The 26,144-nt window shown below is 43.1% G+C and overlaps 1 protein-coding gene across 1 annotated transcript in view; it reads left to right on the top strand.

The window, feature by feature from the left end:
* Positions 1-21,229: 21,229 nt before the first annotated feature.
* The window catches only part of LOC124554133 (skin secretory protein xP2-like), a 40,269-nt gene continuing 35,354 nt past the window's right edge, over positions 21,230-26,144 (top strand). Inside the window, exons 1-3 of the mRNA XM_047128200.1 lie at positions 21,230-21,390; positions 22,761-22,865; positions 23,511-23,643. Of these exons, the coding sequence (XP_046984156.1) occupies positions 21,334-21,390; positions 22,761-22,865; positions 23,511-23,643 (295 nt within the window). The 5' untranslated portion in view covers positions 21,230-21,333. The remainder of the gene's footprint in view (positions 21,391-22,760; positions 22,866-23,510; positions 23,644-26,144) is intronic.

Here is a 26,144-nt window from a genome sequence, read left to right as displayed (position 1 = left end):
GTTATGATCTGTCCGTTCGTTCATTGAAATCTCTGTTCACCGTAGTAAGTTTAGTGTCTGTTTTGCGACCGCACCGCAAAACCGTGCGATTAGTAGACGAAAGGACGTGCGTCTCCAATGGGAACCGAAAACATTTGATCGCAAGGTCATAGGTCAACCGATTCCTCCACAGAAAAACACGTCTGATATATTCTATACGACACTGGTGAAGGCATGTGCGTCACATGATAGGAATATGTTGTCGACCCACCTAACTTGTGCACTTGGCAAATGGGTAAAAAGATTCTTCTACCTTGCCCGATTTAGGTTTTCTTGTGGATGTGATAATCACTCCCAAAAAAGTGATGAAAACATAAGAGTTTGTCTCATAAACTGAAAATAAAATATTAAACTTTTCACTGGAGGTGAAACACAGACACTAAACGTATTAGAGTGAACAGAGACGTCAATGAACGAATGGACAGATCATAACTTTGCGAAAATAAAGAAAATAAATTTTTCACTCGAGGCAGAACGTGAACCAACGACCTCTCATTTCGCAGTTGCTCACTCTAACCACGGGACCACTACGCTCCTGCCATCCCGCACTCCTTGATGTTGCCTATGTTGCGTATGGACTACTCAGTTTGTATATTTTGCTTATTATTTCATAGTTCCACACAACTTCTTCCTGTTTTCTCGATTGATCTGTGTTCAGTTTTTCAAGGCCTATCCACTGTGCCAACTTATAACTGAATCTGAGGGGGGTGCGATGGGGAGGTTCCCTTGTAAGTTCTAGGGGACTGATGACCTCAGAAGTTAGGTCCCATAGTGCTCAGAGCCATTTGAACCATTTGTTCAGTCGTCGTTGGTCTCGTTCTTGCAGGATCTTTTTCCGGCAGGATTCCTGATATTCACGGTTCACTCGCTAAATAATCGTACGGGAAAATCCCTACATCATCGCTGCCTCGGAGATGCTGCGTCCCTTCGCTCGTGTGCCGACTATAACTCCACGTTCAAACTCACTTTAGTCTTGATAAGCTGCCATTGTAGCAGCAGTAGCCGATCTAACTGCACCAGACACTTGTCTTATATAGCCGTTGCCGACCGCAGCGCCGTATTCTGCCTGTTCATATATCTCTGATACGCATGCCTATACCAGTTTCTTTGGCGTTTCAGTGTAATAATCTCTGACGATCTGTGATACTACTGTCATTGACACACGCCCCTTTTTTAGTAGAAAACTTTACAGTGTATTTCATTCAATATTTGTCGAATTACCAGTGGACGGCACAGATTCATGGTGTGGTTTACTGTTGTTGTTGTTGTTGTTGTTGTGGTCTTCAGTCCTGAGACTGGTTTGATGCAGCTCTCCATGCTACTCTATCCTGTGCAAGCTTTTTCATCTCCCATTACCTACTGCAACCTACATCCTTCTGAATCTGCTTAGTGTATTCATCTCTTGGTCTCCCTCTACGATTTTTACCCTCCACGCTGCCCTCCAATACTAAATTGGTGATCCCTTGATGCCTCAGAACATGTCCTACCAACCGATCCCTTCTTTTGGTCAAGTTGCGCCACAAACTTCTCTTCTCCCCAATCCTATTCAATACTTCCTCATTAGTTATGTGATCTACCCATCTAATCTTCAGCATTCTTTTGTAGAACCACATTTCAAAAGCTTCTATTCTCTTCTTGTCCAAACTATTTATCGTCCATGTTTCACTTCCATACATGGCTACACTCCATACAAATACTTTCAGAAATGACTTCCTGACACTTAAATCTATACTCCATGTTAACAAATTTCTCTTCTTCAGAAACGCTTTCCTTGCCATTGCCAGTCTACATTTTATATCCTCTCTACTTCGACCATCATCAGTTATTTTGCTCCCCAAATAGCAAAACTCCTTTACTACTTTAAGTGTCTCATTTCCTAATCTAATTCCCTCAGCATCACCCGACTTAATTAGACTACATTCCATTATCCTTGTTTTGCTTTTGTTGATGTTCATCTTATATCCTCCTTTCAAGACACTGTCCATTCCATTCAACTGCTCTTCCAAGTCCTTTGCTGTCTCTGACAGAATTACAATGTCATCGGCGAACCTCAAAGTTTTTATTTCTTCTCCATGAATTGTAATACCTACTCCGAATTTTTCTTTTGTTTCCTTTACTGCTTGCTCAATATACAGATTGAACAACATCGGGGAGAGGCTACAACCCTGTCTTACTCCCTTCCCAACCACTGCTTCCCTTTCATGTCCCTCGACTCTTATAACTGCCATCTGGTTTCTGTACAAATTGTAAATAGCCTTTCGCTCCCTGTATTTTACCCCTGCCACCTTCAGAATTTGAAAGAGAGTATTCCAGTCAACATTGTCAAAAGATTTCTCTAAGTCTACAAATGCTAGAAATGTAGGTTTGCCTTTCCTTAATCTTTCTTCTAAGATAAGTCGTAAGGTCAGTATTGCCTCACGTGTTCCAACATTTTACTGTTAAATTTCCGAAAGCGTACGTTTCTAGAAGAGTTAACCAATACAGTGAAACCGCTTTGAGCTGACTACTTCCATTGTGTTGAGATAGCGGTAGTCTAAAGGGATGGTCTTCTTAAAGGGTGTTCGTTTAAAATTGTGATGTTGAACATAATAATTTAAACACAGTTAATGACAGCAACTGCTATAATGAAAAACAAGCTCTTATGATGTAATACACTGAAGTGCCAAAGAAAGTGGTATAGGTATGCGTATTCAAAGACAGAGGTATGTAAACAGACAGAATACGGCGCTGCGGTCAGCATCGCCTATGTAAAACGTCAAGTGCCTCGGGCACTTTGGATCACTTACTGCTGCTACAATGGCAGCTTATCAAGATTTAAGTGAGCTTGAACGTGGTGTTATAGTCGGCACACGAGCGATAGGACACAGCGTGTCCGAGGTAGCGAGGAAATTGGGATTTTCCCGTGCGACCATTTCACGAGTGTACCGTGAATTTCAAGAATCCGGCAAAACACCAAATTTACGACATCTCTGCGGCTGGAAAAAGATCCTGCAAGAACGGGACCAACGACGACTGAAGAGAATTATTCAACATGACAGAAGTGCAACCCTTCCACAAATTGCTGCAGATTTCAATTCTGGGCCATCAGTAAGGCCGGCCGGGGTGACCCAGCGGTTCTAGGCGCTACAGTCTGGAACCGCGCTACCGCTACGGTGGCAGGTTCGAATCCTGCCTCGGGCATGGATGTGTGTGATGTCCTTAGGTTAGTTAGGTTTAAGAAGTTCTAAGTTCTAGGGGACTGATGACCTCAGAAGTTAAGTCCCATAGTGCTCAGAGCCATTTGAACCATTTGAGACATCAGTAAGTGTCAGTGTGTGAACCATTTAAAAAAAATGGTTCAAATGGCTCTGAGCACTATGGGACTTAACATCTGTGGTCATCAGTCCCCTAGAACTTAGAACTACTTAAACCTAACTAACCTAAGGACGTCACACACATCCATGCCCGAGGCAGGATTCGAACCTGCGACCGTATCAGTCGCACGGTTCCGGACTGAGCGCCTGAACCGCTAGACCACCGCGGCCGGCGTGAACCATTTAACAAAACTTCATTGACATGCGCTTTTGGAGGCTAAGGCCCACCCGTGTGCCCTCGATGATTCCACGACACAAAGCTTTACGCCTTGCCTGGGCCTGTCAGCACCGACATTGAACTGTTGATGACTGGAAACATGTTGCCTGCTCAGATGAGTCTAGTTTCAAATTGTAACGGGCGGATGGACGTGTACGGGTATGGGTAGAACCTCAAGAATCCATGACCCTGCATGTCAGCAGGGGATTATTCAAGCTGGCGGAGGCTCTGTAATGGTGTGGGGTGTGTCAGTTGTAGTGATGTTGGACTCCTGATACGTCTAGATACGACTCTGACAGGTGACACCTACACAAGCATCCTACCTGATCACCTGCATCCGTTCATGACCACTGTGCATTCCGACGGTGTTGGACAATTGCAACAGGACAATGCGACACCCCACATGTCCAGAATTGCTACGGAGTGGCTCCGGGAACACTCTTCTGAATTTAAACACTTCCGCTGGCCACCAATCTCTCCAGACATGAAAAATTTTAGCATATACGGGATGCTTTGCAACGTGCTGTTCAAAAGAGATCTCCACCCCTTCATACTCTTACGGATGTATGGACAGCCCTGCAGGATTCATGGTGTCAGTTCCCTCTAATACTACCTCGGACATTAGTCGAGTCCGTTCCACGTCGTGTTGCGGCACTGTGTGTTCGGGGGGGCCCTAAACGATATTAGGCAGTTGCACCAGTTTAAAAAAAAAAGAATGGCTCTGAGCACTATGGGACTTAACATCTGCGGTCATCAGTCCCCTATAACTTAGAACAACTGAAACCTAACTAACCTATGGACATCACACACATCCATGCCCGAGGCAGGATTCGAACCTGCGACCGTAGCTGTCGCGTGGTTCCAGACTGTAGCGCCTAGAACGTCTCGGCCACCCCGGCCGGCTTTACCAGTTTCTTTGGCTCTTCAGGTAATAATAGAGTATCTAATAGTTTACGTAGTAAAATATGTGGAAATTGGCATTTGCTCATACTTGTTCATAAATTAGTTCACAATCACATTCTCATATTCCTTTTCCACCGCAGACAGTAAGTACATCAGTTTCTGTTTGGAAAGCTCAGAAGCAAGGGACTTTTGTTCAGATTTCCTATATAAGGCTTCTTCTAATAGGACTGCCACTACAGGAATTGCGTCATCGTCACCATCACTGTTTTGGTTTTCGCTACTCTTGTTGATCTGGGTTCATTTTCGCAATGACGTCTTCCCAATTATCACCACTAGCGAAGCATTCAGATCCTTCGTTTACTGTAGAAATGTCCCGTTCAATATTGGCAGCACTACACAGGAGACTCAGGATGTTTATTGATTCATTGCCACTTTCTTCTTCTCCAGCGTCCACATTTTGTGAAGACTGAAAACAGAATAAATGAAGCATTCTCTATTTGTTTTTCACTTCATTCCATACCCGTTTAATCCAGCTGATATCATCACTTACGGTCATACACGGATGGGCATTGTCTATCTTCGCATCTAGGGAACGCAGAAGCTCCTTTCGGTAGTTTAAGTTAAAAGACCGGATCACTTCTTGGTCAAGAGGCTGAACGCACGATATTGTGTTGGCAAGAAAAAAAATTTACTTCTATCTTTGATAACTTTTTTCGCTGCAATGACGTGGTGCGTTATCTGCGAAAAGTTGGATTTTACTATTCTAAATGCTCATTTTTTAATTTTAAGTTATTCAGCCAAGAACGCAAAATGTCACACGTCATCCATGCGTTTTTATTTACATACCAGGAGACACCAAGCATTGTTTTTGTAGCACAGTGGACGATTTGCTGTATGTATCACTATTCGTTCTTTTTCACCGCAGAGGTTAGCATAAAGACCCATCGTTAGTCTTTGTCTCGACATTTTGCCGCCTTTGCACTTGTCACACATCACAATTAGTGTTTTGCCTGGAATAGCTTTAAAAAATAGGCCAGTTTCATCCATGTTGTAAATATCACTATGACAATAGCCTCTTGTAACTACACTAAGTCTCGACTTCCAGTCGGATACAAAATCTTGATTAACTTCTGCTCGCTTTACAGTATGCTCGGAAAACAATACGGAGTCGAACACGAAATTTGCCCAACCAGCCGTCACTTATATTGAAATTAGGAATTCCAAGATCAGAAGCAAATTTACGAGCTTTTTCTTATAGCACTGGTCTATTAATAGGCAATCCTTTGGCACGTGCACTAGTAAAACACTCTAAAAGAGCATTACGTAGTAACGTCCTCAGATAGCTGCCACTGTCTTTTCTTTGAATTTTTGGTTTCGACTTCTTCCTATTTTTCTGCCGCGATTTGCAATTGTATTCTGTATTCGATTTTTTCCACAATTAAACTCACTCAATAACTGGCTGTGAGGTTTTCCTTCTTCACTCTCTCTAATAAAAGAATTCGCTGTTATAGTAAGAGAACAAAAAGTTCGCAGAAGAGGTTCTGTGAAGTTTGGATGGTAGGACACGAGGTACTGGCAGAATTGAAGCTGTGAGGACGAGTCGTGAGTCGTGCTTGTGTAGCTCAGTTGGTGCCGGCACGGTAGCTCAGCGTGTTCGGTCGGAGCGTTAGCTTCCCTCTGTAATAAAAAAACTGAGTTAATGATCAACCACGAACTTAAACAAGCATCATGGGACGTCCGCCCCGAACAAATACAACGGCCGGCACGGTAGCTCAGCGTGTTCGGTGAGAGAGCTGGTTGGCCTCTGTAATAAAAAAACTTGAGTGGAAGGATCAACAAAAGAACTTTAAAGGATGTCATGTGACGTCCGCAACGACCAACCGCAACTATCAACAACGAAAAAAAAAGTTCAAATCTCTCCAAAACCATTTTGCCGGCACGGTAGCTCTGCGTGTTCTGTCAGATGGTTAGCTGCCCTCTGTAATAAAAAAAAAAATAAAATAAAAAAAAATAAAAACGTGACCTAACCGATCAACGACGAACTTAAACGGGTGTCTTACGACGTCAGCCCCGAGCAGATGCAACGAACAAAAGCGAAAAAAGAAAAATATCCATACAATTTTCGTCGTATTTGTGTGTGGAATTTCGTGCGTGGTGGGGCATCACGTGACCATGGCAGCCCTGTGGCATGTTGTTGAGGGGACATACAGAGTTGTACTTACAAGGGAACCTCCCCATCGCACCCCCCTCAGATTTAGTTATAAGTTGGCACAGTGGATAGGCCTTGAAAAACTGAACACAGATCGATCGAGAAAACAGGAAGAAGTCGTGTGGAACTTTGAAAAAATAAGCAAAATATACAAACTGAGTAGTCCATGCGCAAGATAATTAACATCAAGTACGCTGTGAGCTCAGGAGCGCCGTGGTCCCGTGGTTAGCGTGAGCAACTGCGGAACAAGATGTCCCTGGTTCAAATCTTCTCTCAATTGAAAAGTTTAATTTTTTATTTTCAGTTTATGTGACAAACTCTTTATGTTTTCATCACTTTTTTGGGAGTGATTATCACATCAGCAAGAAAACCTAAGTCGGGCAAGGTAGAAGAATCTTTGTACTCATTCGCCAAGTGTACAGGTTAGGTGGGTCGACAACATATTCGTGTCATTTGACGCACATGCCGTCACCAGTGTCGTATAGAATATATCAGACGTGTTTTCCTGTGGAGGAATCGGTTGACCTATGACCTTGCGATCAAATGTTTTCGGTTCCCATTGGAGAGGCACGGCCTTTTGTATACTAATCGCACGGTTTTGCGGTGCGGTCGCAAAACACAGACACTAAACTTATTGCAGTGAACAGAGACGTCAATGAACGAACGGACAGATCATAACTTTGCGAAAATAAAAAAAACTAAAATTTTCACTCGAGGGAAGACTTGAACCAAGGACTTCTCGTTCCGCAGCTGCTCACGCTAACCACGTGACCACAGCGCTCTTGAGCTCACAGTATCCTTGATGTTGTATATGTTGCACATGGACTATTCAGTTTGTATATTTTGCTTATTATTTCATAGTTCCACACAACTTCTTCCTGTTTTCTCGAGTGATCTGTGTTCAGTTTTACAAGGCCTATCCACTGTGGCAACTTATAACTAAATCTGAGGGGGGTGTGATGGGGAGGTTCCCTTGTTAGAACAATCGTTTTATCACATCCCACCCAGATGAAGGAAGCAGTTCTTGGCATAATATCATTTCAAAACTAGACTCTACAGCTCAAAGTACCATAACATTTTGCTATGGGGTGAGTTTGAGAGATTTTTTTTTTTTTTTTAATCGTACTCTCAAATATTCTTATGTAGCATTTCCAACCAGGTTTACGTCTACACAGCGCTGCAAAAAGCTAGTAGTATGGAATACAAATTTCTTGCAAAAAAAAGAAAAAAAAGAAAGGAAGCAGCTTCTTGTGCAGCTTACACCAGAATAAAAGACAATAAATTTCATGACTATTTCAAAATGTGTAGAAAATTAACAAGGTTGTCTGTGAGGCAAAGAAACTGTACAACTGACAGTTTATATTCTACTCTAGGAATAAATATAAAGCCATGTGGGGAGTTAAAACGAGAAAAACACGTTTGCTGCCAGTCTACAATTTAGCATAGAATGGCATTCTATAAATTTAAGATGTAAACACAAATTAAGAAATACCTTCAGGCCTAGAAGAAGTACTAGACAAGTGCCTCGTGATCGAATAACACTGTTTCACAGAAGGCAAAATGTCTGTGAAATCTTATGGGACTTAACTGCTAAGGTCATCAATCCCTAAGCTTACACACTACTTAACCTAAATTATCCTAAGGACAAACACACACACCCATGCCCGAGGGAGGACTCGAACCCCCGCCGGGACCCGCCGCACAGTCCATGACTGCAGCACCTTAGACCGCTCGGCTAACACGGAAGGCAGATTTGTAAAATTCTGCTTCAGATGTCAATATATTTGAAATAATATATTTAGTTCAAAACTACTGACCAAATGTATCTACTCAGTCAGCTTCAGGTCAATGTTTACGTATGTTCGTACCTACACTACTGGCCATTGAAATTGCTACACCAAGAAGAAATGCAGATGATAAACGGGTATTCATTGGACAAATATATTATACTAGAACTGACATGTGATTACATTTTCACGCAATTTCGGTGCATAGATCCTGAGAAATCAGTACCCAGAACAAACACGTCTGGCCGTAATAACGGCTTCGATACGCCTGGGCATTGAGTCAAACAGAGCTCGGATGGCGTGTACTGGTACAACTGCCCGTGCAGCTTCAACACGATACCACAGTTCATAAAGAGTAGTGACTGGCGTATTGTGACGAACCACTTGCTCGGCCACCATTGACCAGACGTTTTCAATTGGTGAGAGATCTGGAGAATGTGCTGGCCAGGGCAGCAGTCGAACATTTTCTGTATCCAGAAAGGCGATCGTGCATTATCCTGCTGAAATGTAGGGTTTCGCAGGGATCAAATGAAGGGTAGAGCCACGGGTCATAACACATCTGAAATGTAACGTCCACTGTTAGAAGTACCGTCAATGTGAACAAGAGGTGACCGAGACGTGTAGCCGATGGCACCCCATACCATCACGCCGGGTGATACGCCAGTATGGCGATGACGAATACACGCTTCCAATGTGCGTTCACCGCGATGTCGCCAAACACGGATGCGACCATCGTGATGCTGTAAACAGAACCTGGATTCATCCGAGAAAATGACGTTTTGCCATTCGTGCACCCAGGGTCGTCGTCGAGTACACAATCGCAGGCACTTCTGTCTGTGATGCAGCGTCAATGGTAACCGCAGCCGTGGTCTCCGAGCTGATAGTCCGTGCTGCTGCAAACGTCGTCGAACTGTTCGTGCAGATGGTTGTCGTCTTGCAAACGTCCCCATCTGTTGACTCAGGGATCGAGACGTGGCTGCACGATCCGTTACAGCCGTGCGGATGAGGTGCCTATCATCTCGACTGCTAGTGATACGAGGCCATTGGGATCCAGCACGGCGTTCCGTATTACCCTCCTGAACCCACCGATTCCATATTCTGCTAACAGTCACTGGATCTCGACCAACGCGAGCAGCAATGTCGCGATACGATAAACCGCAATCGCGATAGGCTACAATCCGACCTTTATCAAAGTCGGAAACTTGATGGTACGCATTTCTCCTCCTTACACGAGGGATCACAAGAACGTTTCACCAGGTGACGCCGGTCAACTGCTGTTCGTGTATGAGAAATCGGTTGGAAACTTTTCTCGTGTCAGCACGTTGTAGGTCTCGCCACCGGCACCAACGTTGTGTGAATGCTCTGAAAAGCTAATCATTTGCATATCACAGCATCTTCTTCCTGTCGGTTAAATTTCGGGTCTGTAGCACGTCATCTTCGTGGTGTAGCAATTTTAATGGCCAGTAGTGTATATATCGGATATAAACAAAGACATAGATGAATAAATATATTTATAAGCATGCTGCTACCATTTTTTCGTCTAACTGTGGAGTTCTTAAGGCCTGACGCCATCGATAGTAATCGGCCACTTTGACCTCCATTAACTCATGTACTATTCAAGTTACGTGCCTGTAATTCATACCAATTTAGGTTTACGCTAATAGCTTTCTAAAGACACGGCGATCGACAAAATCGGGTGAAGCGTTTATATTTTGGAAATTCGTTGCTGGGTGTTACTTGTATAATTTACCGCCAGATGCTAAACTTTAAACTAATAAAGATATTGAAAATCTGATTACACCAGCAGAATCGTCGTGCAGATAATAGTAATGTACATGTTTCTTTTTGAGGTATCATGATTGGTCTGGCTATTATTAATTTCTATACGAACTGTGAAACACTGGACTCGCAACTGTGAAACACTGGACTCGCATTCGGAAGGACGACGGTTCAATCCCGCGTCCGGCCATCCTGATTTAGGTTTTCCGTGATTTCCCTAAATCGCTCCAGGCAAATCCCGGGATGGTTCCTTTGCACGGCCGACTTCCTTCTCCATCCTTCCCTAACCCTATGAGACCGATAACCTCGCTGTTTGGTGTCTTCCCCCAAACAACCAACCAACCGAACTGTGAAATGTGTGCCCTTAAGGTTTCACGAAGTCCGCCATCTTTGGCACTCCCGGCATGTCTCCTTCATCGACATAGCGTCACCATGGAATTCCCAGCCGCGCGGCTGGACCGCTCTTGCTTCGGCCAGCCTCTGCCACCACGTGGTCGGCAAGCCGAGGAGCCACTGCTTCCTCCGAACTTAGAATACGAGGGTCACTCCAAAAGAAATGCACACTATTTTTTAAAAAATCCATCTTTCATTCTACATGTTTGAACGTTTAACAGTGTGTAGATACATCCTTTAGAAACTGTATTTTCATTTCTCCACGCAATTTCCATCCCTCTCATGTGCCTTACGCCATCTTGGAACCAGCGCCTGTATACCCGCACGGTAAAATTCTGGACCGACCTGTTGGAGCCACTGTTTGGCAGCGTGCACAAGGGAGTCATCATCGTCAAACCTTGTTCCACGAAGAGAGTCTTTCAGTTTCCCAAAGAGATGATAGTCACATGGAGCTAGGTCAGGACTGTAAGACTGGTGTTTCAGTGTCGTCCGTCCGAGTTTTGTGATCGCTTCCACGGTTTTTTGACAGACATGTGGCCGTGCATTGTCGTGCAACAGCAAAACATCCCGCTTTTGCCGATGTGGTCGAACACGACTCAGTCGAGCTCGAAGTTTCTTCAGTGTTGTCACATAGGCATCAGAATTTATGGTGGTTCCACTTGGCAAGATGTCCACAAGCACGAGTCGAAACACACCATAGCCATAACTTTTCCAGCAGAAGGTGTGTTTTTGAATTTTTTTTCTTGGGTGAATTTGCATGATGCCACTCCATTGATTGCCTCTTCGTCTCTGGTGAAAAATGATGGAGCCACGTTTCAACACTTGTCACAATTCTTCCAAGAAATTCATCTCCACTATTCTCGCACTGTTCCAAAAGTTCGCTGCATACCGTTTTTCTTGTTTCTTTGTGAGCCACTGTCAACATCCTGGTAACCCACCTGGCACAAACCTCTTTTAACGCCAACACTTTCAGTATTCTGCAAACACTTCCTTCCCCTATCTCAACGTAGCGTGACAATTCGTTCACTGTGATGCGTCTGTCAGCAGTCACTATTCGTTAACTCTCTCCACATTGTCTGGAGTGTGTGCAGTACGAGGCCTGCCACTGCGAAGACAGTCCTCAACATTGCCGTGCCCGCTTTCGTCGCGTAACCTGCTTGTGCACCGACTAACTGTACTGTGATCGACAGCAGCATCTCCATACACCTTTTTCAACCTCTTGTGGATGTCTCCCACTGTCTCGTTTTCACAGTACAGGAATTCTATGACAGCGCGTTGCTTCTGACGAACGTCAAGTGTAGCAGCCATCTTGAAGACATGCTGTGACGGCGCCACTCACGGGAACAGGTCGAACTAAGTTTGTAAACGAGCGGGAAGGATGTATCTACACACTGTGAAATTTTCACACATGCAGAATGAAAACTGTATTTTTACAGAAATAGTGTGCATTTCTTTTGAAGTGACCCTCGTATTTTCAGGGCGCGACGACTCGCCCGTTACCTCACAACCTGTTGAGCCAAAGACCTTACTACAACACACTTCTAACTCAAATTGAACGACAATATCGATATCTCAATAGAGCGTGTCAAAGAGTATATACATTGTTCTGGCGGACTCTGTATTTGAACAAGTTATCTGTTACACGGATTGATCACCGTGGTCTCATTTCATCAACATGCTGCCTGTGATTCGTGAATAGCTGACCACACGATTGGTATTCCTTGGTGGGTCGAAACCGCAGGCCGTTTTTGCGGGTATCTGTAACAGATGTTGCCTGCCGATCTGAAGCCATTCAGTTCCTACTGCCCGTCGAATCTACACTCCTGGAAATTGAAATAAGAACACCTTGAATTCATTGTCCCAGGAAGGGGAAACTTTATTGACACATTCCTGGGGTCAGATACATCACATGATCACACTGACAGAACCACAGGCACATAGACACAGGCAACAGAGCATGCACAATGTCGGCACTAGTACAGTGTATATCCACCTTTCGCAGCAATGCAGGCTGCTGTTCTCCCATGGAGACGATCGTAGAGATGCTGGATGTAGTCCTGTGGAACGGCTTGCCATGCCATTTCCACCCCAGGAGCAACAGTGTCCCTAATTTGCTGGGAAGTTGCGGTGCGGTCCCCTACGGCACTGCGTAGGATCCTACGGTCTTGGCGTGCATCCGTGCGTCGCTGCGGTCCGGTCCCAGGTCGACGGGCACGTGCACCTTCCGCCGACCACTGGCGACAACATCGATGTACTGTGGAGACCTCACGCCCCACGTGTTGAGCAATTCGGCGGTACGTCCACCCGGCCTCCCGCATGCCCATTATACGCCCTCGCTCAAAGTCCGTCAACTGCACATACGGTTCACGTCCACGCTGTCGCGGCATGCTACCAGTGTTAAAGACTGCGATGGAGCTCCGTATGCCACGGCAAACTGGCTGACACTGACGGCGGCGGTGCACAAATGCTGCGCAGCTAGCGCCATTCGACGGCCAACACCGCGGTTCCTGGTGTGTCCGCTGTGCCGTGCGTGTGATCATTGCTTGTACAGCCCTCTCGCAGTGTCCGGAGCAAGTATGGTGGGTCTGACACACCTGTGTCAATGTGTTCTTTTTTCCATTTCCAGGAGTGTAGTTTCAGCGATCTGCCCGCAGGCCGGGTCTGTTTGTGTGTGGCTTAATGCGGCGGATTTTCATTATTTATCTGTGGACCCAGGACTGTGGTGCTCCTCAGCTCGCCAAAGACCATGGGTGATTAATTTCGAGAACTGCGACTGTCTCATCGCAAATACACTCATGCTCATAAATTAAGGATAATTGCAGAATGCGGTGTCACACAACGTGGCACTACACAAAACTGGCGCTAATAGCATGGGCACATAGGGAACACACACGACACAGATCTGTAAGTCCACAGTCTTGGTGATAAGTTGAGAAAATCGTCCCGAAACACGTCTGCTACAAAACGCCACTGTTCCCTGCGCATGTTCCCCGACATCAGTATGGGATATGATCACCATGCACACGTACACAGGCTGCACAACGGGTTGGCATACTCTGGATCAAGTGGTCGAGCAGCTGCCGGGGGTATAGCCTCCCATTCTTGCACTAGTGCCTGTCGGAGCTCCTGAAGTGTCCTAGGGATGTGAAGACGTGCAGCGATACATCGACCGAGAGCATCCCAGATGTGCTCGATGGGGTTTAGGTCTGGAGAACAGGCAGGCCACTCCATTTGCCTGATATCTTCTGCTTCAAGGTACTCCTCCACGATGGCAGCTCGATGGGGCCGTGCGTTATCATCCATCAGGAGGAAGATGGGACCCACTGCACCCCTGAAAAGGCGGACATACTGGTGCAAAATGATGTCCCGATACACCTCACCTGTTACAGTTCCTCTGTCAAAGACGTGCAGAGGTGGACGTGCAGCAATCATATCCCACCCCACACCATCAAACCACGACTTCCATACAGGTCCCTTTCGAGGACATTAAGGGGTTCGTATCTGGTTCCTGGTTCATGCCAGATGAAAACCCGGCAAGAATCACTGTTCAGACTATACCTGGACCCGTCCGTGAACATAACCTGGGACCACTGTTCCTATGACCATGTACTGTTTTCTTGACACCAGGCTTTATGGGCTCTCCTGTGGCCAGGGGTCAGTGGAATGCACCTTGCACGTCTCCGGGTGCATAAACTGTGTCTGTTCAGTCGTCTGTAGACTGTGTGTCTTGAGACAACTGTTCCAGTGGCTGCGGTAAGGTCCCGAGCGAGACTACCTGCAGTACTCCGTGGCCGTCTGCGGGCGCTGATGGTGAGATATCGGTCTTCTTGTGGTGTTGTACACAGTGGACGTCCCGTACTGCAGCACCTGGGCTCGTTTCCTGTCTGCTGGAATCGTTGTCATAATCTTGAGATCACACTTTGTGGCACACGGCCCATGCTACAACCTGCTGTGTTTGACCAGCCTCCAGTAGGCCTAGTATTCTACCCCTCATAACGTCATCAGTATGTGTTCTCTGAGCCATTTTCAACACACAGTCGCCATTAGCACGTCTGAAAACGTCTGCACACTTACTCGCTGCACCGTACTCTGACATGCGCCAACACACCTCTGCGTATGTGGACTGCTGCCAGCGCCACCGTGCGGTGACCGCAGGTCAAATGCACCGCTTGGTGATACACCGAGGTGATTGAAACCCGAAAACCGGCCACCAGAGCGTTGTTTCACCATGTATCAGCATTAGCCTTAATTTATGAGGATGAGTGTACATTGTACAGTGTGGCGTTTTATAAATATTTTATTTGTACTTGTACATTTTGGCAATTCAAAAGTAGTTTATATGTTAGAAAGTATGGACAATAAGAAGAAGACACTTGTGTCAGTCGCCGGCTGTTTGTACACTATATACTCATATATTTCTCGAAAGAAAAATCACACAATACCTCTAAAATAATAGATATAATACAGTGGGTAATAAGTGACAATAAGGAAGATAGTAGAGCCAACATTTTATTGGCGGTTCGCTACAGTGTTGGTTTACACAATTCTTCCTCGCCTTTTACACTTCTTTCAAGAGCCCTACTTGTTTCTGAGATTATTTCTGAAATCAATGAAGATGTTTTAAATCTGTCTTGCTACTCCAAGGGAATGTGATTTTTGTAATGAATGTGTTTCGTTTTATTGGAATAAAATAACATCACTGGTCTTCATGAAACACATATACCATTTTGCTTGCTTTCGCCATCTAAAAACAGTTCATTACACAATACGTTGATGTTACTACTTAATATTTATGCTTCATCAGGAAATGCCGTCTGCTTGAATTTTTTTTTTTTTTTTTTAGATATTTCCTTGTTTGTACTACTGTTTCGCGTACCGTAGCTGCAAAGACAGATTGTCAATTACGTCTTAACTTACCCTTGAGATCTCAAAATTTGTCAGGGGAAAATGCTAAAATTTGTCTGGAAAACAGGGAAATATCAGGGAATTTCATTTGCGGAAACTTGTGGCAACCCTGAAGTTACAATAATGATTTTTTGCTCTCTGTATTTTGTCCTCGTTACCTTCAAAACTGCAAAGAACGTAAACAGTCAACGATGTCTAATCTACAAAAGCTGTGAACATAAAGCCTACCTTTCCTCAATCCATCTTCTAAGATGCGTCATAGGGTCAGTTGGGCCTTGCATTTTCCTGCACTTCTCCAGAATCCCAACTAATCTTCCCCGATGTCGATCTCCACTTGTTTTTCTATTATTCTGTAACTAATTTGTGTCAGTATTTTGCAACCATGATATATGTAACTGGTGGTTCTGTAATATTCACACCTCACGGAACCTGCTTTCTTTAAAACTGGAATTACTGACTTCTTGAAGTATTTTGTATGCGTCACATATCCTGCGTACCAGCAGAAATATACAGTAAAAAAAAAGTCCTTTAGAAGACGTTTCCTTCTTTCCCGTACACAGTATGCCCAGTCTTTGTAATATCTGAGTCAATAACATTTATCATTTTTGTGAATGACACGTTCCACATCATAAAAGATGCACGGTGAACTTAATATTCAGATTGTAAATGGTTTACTAACTATCTTCGTAAATAATTGTGTGTTGGAGAATCTAGCAATGTTGTTGTTGTGGTCTTCTGGCCAGAGACTGGTTTGATGCAGCTCTCCATGCTCCTCTATCCTGTGCAAGCTTCTTCATCTCCCAGTACCTACTGCAACCTACATTCTTCTTAAGGTGTTTAGTGTATTCATCTCTTGGTCTCCCTCTACGAATTTTACCCTCCACGCTGGCCTCTAGTACTGAATTCCTGATCCCTAGATGCCTCAGAATATGCCCTACCAACCGATCCCTTCTTCTAGTCAAGTTGTGCCACAAGTTTCTCTTCTATCCAATTCTATTCAATACCTCCTCATTAGTTATGTGATCTACCCATCTAATCTTCAGCATTCTTGTGTAGCACCACATTTCGAAAGCTTCTTTCTATTCACTTCTTGTCTAAACTACTTATCATCCACGTTTCACTTCCATACATGGCTACACTCCATACAAATACTTTCAGAAACGACTTCCGGACACTTCAATCTATACTCGATGTTAACAAATTTCTCTTCTTCAGAAACGCTTTCCTTCCCGTTGCCAGTCTACGTTTTATATCTCCTCTACTTCGACCATCACCAGTTATTTTGCTCCCCAAGTAGCAAAACTCATTTACTACTTTAAGTGTCTCATTGCTTAATCTAATTCCCGCAGCAGTATCACAGCAAATTGTCATTTACTGAGAAATGATATGTGATCAGAAAGACTGAAACGAATCAATTACTCTTCTTTTTGAGCCTCGTCCGGAAAAACTGGATACTGATATTTTCTATCATATCACTTTGACTGGTTTGCTGTAGGAAACCGCTTATTTCATTCATGCGAATAATTCAGTGGACGAGTGGGTACTAACTTTGATTCTTGGTTCCTTTGGGCGGATATAATAGAAAGGAAGGAATACCAGGATATGAAGTCCTGCGGACAACGACGTTATTAGAGATGGAACGCACGCTCCGAGTTGGAAAGGAAATAGAATATGACCTTGCAAAGGTATCACTCCAGCATTTGCGATAAGCGATTTAGTGAAATTACGGAAAACTCTGTACGCATAAATTGCTCAATGTCAGTGTCTACTGTTTCCATTTACCTGTCCTACTTCGCAAAACTGTTATAAATGACAAATCCCGATACACTAGCATGTAAGCAATTTCTTGCCGGCAATTTCCCTTTTCTTTGTAGGGTTCCATGCCTCAGTTCGAAAAAAAACGGACTCCTTATGCATCCGTGTGTCAGAGTATGCTGGTACAATAGCTCCATATTTAGCAGTTATGTACAACCGCTCGCTCACAGGAAGACCCGTACCTAAGGACTGGAAAATTGCTCAAGTCACACCAATACCCAAAAAGGGAAGTAATCCGCTAAATTACAGGCCCATATGACTAACGTCGATTTGCAGTAGGGTTTTGAAATATATACTGTATTCGAACATTATGAAGTACCGCGAAGAAAACGATTTATTCACGTGTAGTGTGCTCGGATTCAGAAAATATCGTTCTTGTGTCTTTATACGCATGAAGTAATAAGTGCTATCGACAGGGGATGTCAAATTGATTTCATATTTTTAGATTTCCAGAAGGCTTTCGACACCGTTCCTCAAAAGCGTCTTCGAACCAAACTGCGTGCCTACAGAGTATCGCCTCAATTGTGCGACTGGATTCGTGATTTCCTGTCAGCAAGGCCACAGTTCGTAGTAAAAGACGGAAAGACATCGAGGAAAACAGAAGTAATGTCCGGCGTTCCCAAGGAAGTGTTATAGGGCCATTATTGTTCGTGATATATATTAACGACATAGGAGACAATCTGAGTAGCCCTCTTAGATTGTTTGCAGAGGATGCTGCCATTTAATGTCTTGTAAAGTCATGAGATGACTAAAACGAATTGCAAAACGATTTAGATGTCTGCATGGTGCGAAAACCCTGAATAAAGAAAAGTGTGAAGTTATTCACAAGAGTACTAAAAGAAATCCGCTAAATTTCGATTACGCGATAATTCACACAAGTCTGAAGGCTGTAAATTCAGCTAAATACTTAGGGGTTACAATTACAAATAACCTAAATTGGAACGATCACATAGATAATGTTGTGGGTAAAGCAAACCAAAGACCGCGATTCATTGTCAGAACACTTAGAAGGTGCAACAGATCTGCTAAAGAGACTGCTTACACCACGCTCGTCCGCCCTATTCTGGAGTACTGCTGTGCTGTGTGGGATCCGCATCAGGTGGGACTGACAGATGACATCGAAAAAGTACAAAGAAGGGCAGCTCGTTTTGTATAATCGTCAAATAGGGGAGATAGTGCCGCAGACATGATACATCTGCATCTACATCTACATCCATACTCCGCAAGCCACCTGACGGTGTGTGGCGGAGGGTAGTTTGAGTACCTCTGTCGGTTCTCCCTTCTATTCCAGTATCGTATTGTTCGTGGAAAGAAAGATTGCCGGTATGCCTCTGTGTGGGCTCTAATCTCTCTGATTTTATTCTCATGGTCTCTTCGCGAGATATACGTAGGAGGGAGCAATATACTGCTTGACTTCTCGGTGAAGGTATGTTCTCGAAACTTCAGCAAAAGCCCGTATCGAGCTACTGAGCGTCTCTCCTGCAGTCTTTCGCTGGAGTTTATCTATCATCTCCGTAACGCTTTCGCGATTACAAAATGATCCTGTAACGAAGCGCGCAGCTCTCCGTTGGATCTTCTCTATCTCTTCTATCAACCCTATCTGGTACGGATCCCACACTGGTGAGCAATATTCAAGCAATGGGCGAACAAGTGTACTGTAACCTACTTCCTTTGTTTTCGGATTGCATTTCCTACGTGAATTGGAGTGGCGATCATTAAAACAAAGGCGGTTTTCGTTGCGACGGGATCTTCTCACGAAATTTCAGTCACCAGGTTTCTCTTCCGATTGCAAAAAAATACTGTTGGCACCCACCTACATAGGGAGAAATGATCATCACGATAAAATAAAAGAAATCAGGACTCGCACAAAAAAAATTTAAATGCTAGTTTTTCCCGTGCGCCATTCGAGAGTGGAACGGTAAAGAGACAGCTTGAAGGTGGTTCGTTGAACCCTCTGCCAGGCACTTTACTACGAATAGCAGAGTAATCACGTAGATGTAGATAGTTTGTCTCGGGAACGGGCTGACGTATCAAGTTCAAATTTATGTCACATATGAAGGTCTATGGTCCCTTGGAGTTGTAAATATTGTAAGTTTTAAGTCACTTCAGGCAAAACATACGGTCATTTCTGTCACATATGTTGACACTCGAAAACACACTCATCAAAACGTATAGGGTGTTTTCCGTGGACCTAGAATATAAAATTTGGTAAGAAGCAAGGTTTCACGGTAAAAGTAAAGGAAAACATCCGAAAAATGGTGATTTTTAACTATATAACACGAAAAAGTTTTTTTGTCATATTTATTCGTTGTCTGTCCGTCTGTTAAGATCCTTCTTCTCTGGAGCAGTTTCGTGATCAAGTTCAAATTTTGTGTCACAAACTAAGATGTAAGAGCCCTTTGCGCTGTAAAAATTGTAAGCTCCAAAGTCAACTCAGTTAAAAAGATACGGCCATTTATGACACATATTTGAATACTCGCAAACTGAAACATCATAGCCTGTAGGGTGCTTCCCGTTGGCCTACAACCATGAAATCCTGCAAGAAGTAGGGTTTCGAGTACAAGTAAAGTAAGAAGTCTGAAACTTTTTGAATATATCATATAAAAAATATCTTTCGCCATTTGATCATACACTGCATTCATCATCTGTCGAAAGCATGATAGGCGAACATTACTGAATGCAATCATAAAATGTAAGTTATAGTTACGTAAATAAAAATGCTTTATTATATCTTCTCTCTCTGTGTATATAAACTAAAATCCCTGCTCGCTTCTTTATTATGTCCGGGCTATTATGTGGAACTAATGTAGAGATTTTGTTACTGTCTTGGAATTCCTGGGACCAATATCTTGCCAGTATCGATAATGATAACAGGTAAAAATCATAGAGATTCACAATACCCAGATTAGACGAACACTGAATGTATAAATCCACAATTAAGTTTGCACCGAACCCTCCTTCTCGCATTTGGCCATTTTTTTCTTTTAATTGGCATTAGCATCGCTAAACGGATGTAAGTTCGCTCCTCTTTGAGCAGAATGTTGTAAGTCCAATTTCCACCATTTAACAGGAGACACTTGTGTCTTGTGCCTGAATGTTATATTTATACATGTTAACCCCAAATAATAAAACTCCTTAGTTAAAATATTGAAAACAGACTTATACCCGTTTGCACAAGCTAAGTTTCATAATTCCCCCTGAGAAAATAATAATATTTCTTTTCACCTTATTTACGTACTTCTTATCCAATGTCTCCAGAAGAAGAGCGAATTCTCCTCGATACTTCAATGGACAGTAGCTGCCATCACGAAAACAACAATGAATAATATGTGGCCACAAATGATTTAGCTATTTTGCGCCCTTTAAATTCAAAATCATCTTCCACACTGCTACTCGTGCTACTTATAACTGTCGTAATGCTGTGCAATGAAAAATATTGATAATACTTGAACGTGTGTAGCACTTTGTGCTTATAATATATTCTCATAAATAAGTTCTCGAAGCATAGCATTTTACTATAGCTTCTGAACTTTTAATACGCTCTGTGAAGACGGCAAAACAGTGGTGTTTGTAACTATTAAACCAGTATTATTTCCAGTAACAGTGTACATACCTTTCGGTTCCGTAACATAGAAGCATTTCCGTCATAAATGACGCGACTTCACTGCTGGTGGTGCAATTTAACATCGAATATGTCGCAAATTCTGCGGTGTTTTCGGTGGACACACTGTTAAAATTACCGCGCCAGTACCCGCATTCCCGCTCGTGGCAGCACCGTCCTGTATTTTTGAAGTTCAAACTTCAAGATGCGTCACGTGACCCACGCTAACCGCCATCTTTGTCTGCTGTATAAACAAGAGGCCGGGGAACCTTAACGATTTCGACAGTTTTGTGCTGGTTAACGTGTTTTTAAGTGTTTTTTAGTGCTTTAAAATGTCTGGGGAGAAAGCCGATATCAAGAAGGAGAACGCTACGGATGCCGCAAACAAGGTAATACTATAATATCGTTTCTATATGCATGAGAAGTTGTTATTCCACGCTGAGCCAACGTGATGCGTGAGAAAACGGAAGGTGAACCTAAGCGGTTGGAAATTACCCGTTGTAAGGCGCTTTAAATTATTAAACAGCAGTGAAATTATTGACAATTGGGCGTTTATGTTGCCGGAAATCGCATGAAAATTATTGGAACACGCAAGCATTGTATAGGGAATCTAATTTTAAAGATTGCTGTTTGCCCTTCAATGGCGGGATGGTGTTATAAACTTCGGCCATAGCGTCCATCTGGCGGGAAAGCGGCGAACTTCGTTATCGGCGGTAAATGAATGTAGATTAAATATCTGTTGCCCAGTTTATTAACGAGTAGGCATTGCAGTTATATAATTAAAACGGAATGTAAGAAGACTTTATTGTAGTTTGAAAATTTTATTTTACATGCGGTGTGGCGTATGTTAATAGGTAGAAGGGGACAAACATGTTCGCACCGGTAAGGTGTTTCGCAGTAGATTATTTCATATTCTTCAGGGCTTTGAATAAGTAAATATAAATTTGATGTTGAGATAATTACCGGCATGGTGTGCACAATATGGTTGAGATGGTAGAAAAAGTGGAAAATCACCTTGCCTGTTAGCACACCTAACCTGTTATATGTATACTTTTTATGGTGTTGGCGGTTACATGAAAGTCCAGAACGCGTTTTGCAGCTTATGTAGCATTATACTTTGTATGTATTGATTGTTTCAAATGAAATCTGGTAAGAAGATCCCACTCATTATTCATTTGCAGAGAGGTAATCAACAGTGAGTAAAGAGACTGGGATTCAGAATATAGTTGCACACTTTTTTTTTTTTTTTTTTTTTTTTCCTTGTCAGAGATCTGTAGCAAATTGATTTGCATACATTTTAAAGATTAAGATTCAGGTCTACATACCCTGTGATGTTCAAGGTAACTTTTATTGTGGTGGGTTATTTCATAAATCAGTATATAGTAATACGAAGAATATTGTGTGCAATGTTGCAGTTGTAGAGTGAGTGTGTGGAGATTTGTTTCACTTCCATGCCATGCCAAGTGATTCATATTTCTGTGCTCTGAACACTAGTTTTCTTGCCTTGTTTGGTAGTCCACACTGTGTGTGCCTTAGTGCTGTACCATGTTAAACATGTTAGTCTTTGATTCATTAAAACACAATTTAGATCGAAGTTTTCAGGCTGGCTGCCGCTGAAATGTTGTTCTGTGCAATCATTACCTACTTAAAATCAAAGGAAACATACAGCAGTTGATTATTTGAATGCCTTAACATGGTTATTATTGTGCATTATCTTCAAACCTTTGAGCAGTTTAGTTACATACATTTGTTTTTACAGGAGGGAGAGGATGAAACGCCCCAGGGTGGGCGGCAAAGAAAAAGTGGCAGTAAGCGTGTCTCCACAATTACCCGATTAGCACAGGAAGGAGAAGCCCTTGTAAAGGTAATAGTCTGGAGCCGCTGTGTTTTTTTTTTCCCTCCATGCAATTTTGCGAATAAGAGTTTGTTCTACAGTAATGGCAAATTTTATTGGTTCTGTGAATTTTGGGTTTTGTCTTTGTGTGAAGAAATGTATACATTTTCATTCTAGTCTCACGCTGCTGATAAAAATTAATGTTCAGGATTCCGCTATTGCATATGTTTGACAAACACTGAGAAGTCACAGAAACAAGAAGTGTATAACTGCCTTGATCCTTCAGAATTGTGATCAGTTTCATTGTAAAGGAACAGAACTACAGCAGGAAAGGACTGTTGATGGTTAAACCTTCCCACTACATAAAACAGTGTACTTTGATGATGCCATTTACTTCCCAGTTCTGTGTGTAGTGAGCTTCTGAAGTCTTGCTCTGTGTTGCATATTGCATCCAGCTACAGTTGACCTGTCTAGTAGTGTCCACCAGTACAGCTTTTTTTCCTTCTTCTTCTTCTCTTTTTTTTTTTTTAGAATAGTGTAGTAAAAATTATTGTGAAACAAAGGAGTAGTGCATTTGACTTAAGCTACCAGCAGACTGCTCAATAAGTGTACATTTGTCTCCGATTAAATGTGTATGTTTTGCAGATGCTGTGCTAAAAATATATTGCTTTTTAGGACTTAAATAAGGACGACGCTGGCTCAGAAAACAGGAGAAGAACACGCTCGTCAACACGGGGTGCTGTTGCCACACCGCCCCCTCCGCCGGCGAAGAGAGAAAAGAAGACACCTCCATCTGGTGGGGGAAGAGGTTTGTTGTGCAAATCTTTTGTATATCAGTTACAACTAGTCTGATCAAATGGACCAAGAGATTTGGTGAACTAATAAAAGTTAATACAGTACACTGTTTTGATTCTAGTGTATTAGTCATCATAGTGCATGAATTTTGAAGTAGGTGTTTTCCTGCACTGCCACTAACAGAATTTTGTGGGTTCTGTAGGATATTTTTCGAATATTTTGGCATCGGGGTCCAGGACCACCTGTGACTTGTTGCTAGGTAATATTGTAACTCTATTCTGTTTTTACACCAGTTATCTCTGTTTCTGTGCAAATATGTGCACTACAGTGAAAAAGGTAGCAATATGCAATCAGTGAAAGAGACTACATGAAACACAGAGTAGTAAAACAACCCTCAGATATCTGTGAAAGTGCACTGGTGTGCAAAAACTTAGGAATGAAAGTAACTTTAGCATGAAGTTTCTGCCAAGTAACATAGCTTGATGAAACTTAGCCTATACCTATGCTACAGTATAATGCCGAAGGTAACTGAAAGATATACGTAATGACACAAACAGAAATGACACTTTTATGCAAAGACAATGCTTACACTGAAGTCGTGACAATTCATGACGGCCCCATGCACATTAGGTAAGTTGAGACGTGGTTCTTAAGAGGGTGTGTGATCACCACAGTTCGCCATGCTTGTTCTGCGACATGCTCCCATGCTGGCCGTAAGGCCGGTAAGGAGTTCTTGTGGTAGGTTATTGCATTCCTCCTCCAGCTCAATTGACAAGTACTAGATAGTCGTCGGTGTGCATGAAAATGGCACATTGTGTGTCCGAAATGCATCCGTGCCGTGCTCAATAGGATCTAAGTTGGGGAAGGCCGGAACAGGCAGACCAGTCCATTCGCCAAGTAACTTCTAATTCCAAGAGCTGCTCCACTTGCACTGTTTGATGCAAGTGTGCAGTGTCATTCATTAAAATGAAGTCTGGGCCATACACACCTCTTAAAGATGCCTTTGGGGAAGGAGTACAGTATGACTGTTGGCAAGTGAATGTGCTGTATTCTAAGATTAGCAAGTCAGTGCGCCCTTGGAACATTACTTGTGTGCCTCCCCATACAACACGTGTACCACCGAAATGATCATGTTCAACAATCCTGCTCATACAGTGAGAGATGGAAACATGTAATGAATCTAGGAACACTCTCGAATGTGATCATTTTGGTGCTCCACAGTTTGTGGCATAATGTTGCATGGGCATACTGACCGCCAAATCTTTGATTGCTGTACACTCATTGGTGAACTTTACTGTGTCACTGTATATTTCCTCTATGTGCGTTTTTTCAGGATGTGTTCGGCCCCAACTGAATTTTTACAACAGGATGTTTGATGAAGGGAGTGATCTACCTGTTCCACTGTCTTTTAAGTCCCAACAAGCATTTGGGGGATGTGTTGGGGAGACGTATTGGAGTGCGTCCACATATACCAACCACCATCCTCAGTTGTCAGCTGTGCTGGTGGAGGAAGACAATGCCCCAACCTTGTAGCCAGCATCAGAATTTTGCAGAGCATGCATTGCTGTCCATGCTTGTCGCACACCATATTTGGTAAAAGTTAGAGGGGCTGCATGTGCACTAACTTGTGAAGTGTGTGTTGGTAACGTCTGTTGCGATGGAGTGTAACAATGCTATAGTAGCAGCTGAATGAAAGGACCATTTTCGCTACTCAATTTTCTTAGTTTCTTGGAATTTATCGTATGTTAGATCATTGGCACTAATGCCCTGCAGCGTACATCATTTTACAGTCTTTGTTGTCCACTGTGAAAGGATCAGATTTTTACGTGTGTGTGTGTGTGTGTGTGTGTGTGTGTGTGTGTGTGTGTGTGTGTGTGTGTAGTATATAATTCAAGTACAACTAAAAACAGTTGCTTCTAAGGAGAGTGGGATGTGCTACTTCGTGTGTTGACGACTGCAAGGAATTCTGTTAGGAAAAGCTTCATGTTAATAATCTGTGATGGGCCAAAGTCTCTCTCTCTCTCTCTCTCTCTCTCTCTCTCTCACACACACACACACACACACACACACACACACACACACACACACACCTCCCCATTTCACTTCTTTGATTTTTGAGTGGTGTGTCATACTGCTGTAGGGACAGTGTCTTCTTAGACAAAAGTCATTTCACAGTGTATACATGCCGTTGGATGCAAGGTGTCACGAGATAGATAAACATTTTTAATAGTCAAATAATGGAAAGAGTAAAAATAATCATTCTCCACGTAGTTGCATCGAGCGATCAACAAGTACACAAATGAAATTGAATCTGCAGTGATGAGAAATCACTCGCCCGTCATGCTCAAGGGCTTACGGAGGCCTGAACTAATGGGCACTAGTCTTCAAACTTAGTCCACAAACGAATCACCTGTCCCATTCCCATGTCATTAATTCCATAACCACCTCCACTAATCTGCTAGACTGGACTGGAACATGTAACCACTTACTCTACCAGTGGTTTTGCTACCTTTC

The sequence above is a fragment of the Schistocerca americana genome, chromosome 11 (assembly GCF_021461395.2).
Source record: "Schistocerca americana isolate TAMUIC-IGC-003095 chromosome 11, iqSchAmer2.1, whole genome shotgun sequence".
Classification (NCBI taxonomy): domain Eukaryota; kingdom Metazoa; phylum Arthropoda; class Insecta; order Orthoptera; family Acrididae; genus Schistocerca; species Schistocerca americana.
The sequence above is the reverse complement of the archived record's forward strand: the minus strand, read 5'-3'. Positions and strand labels throughout refer to the sequence as shown.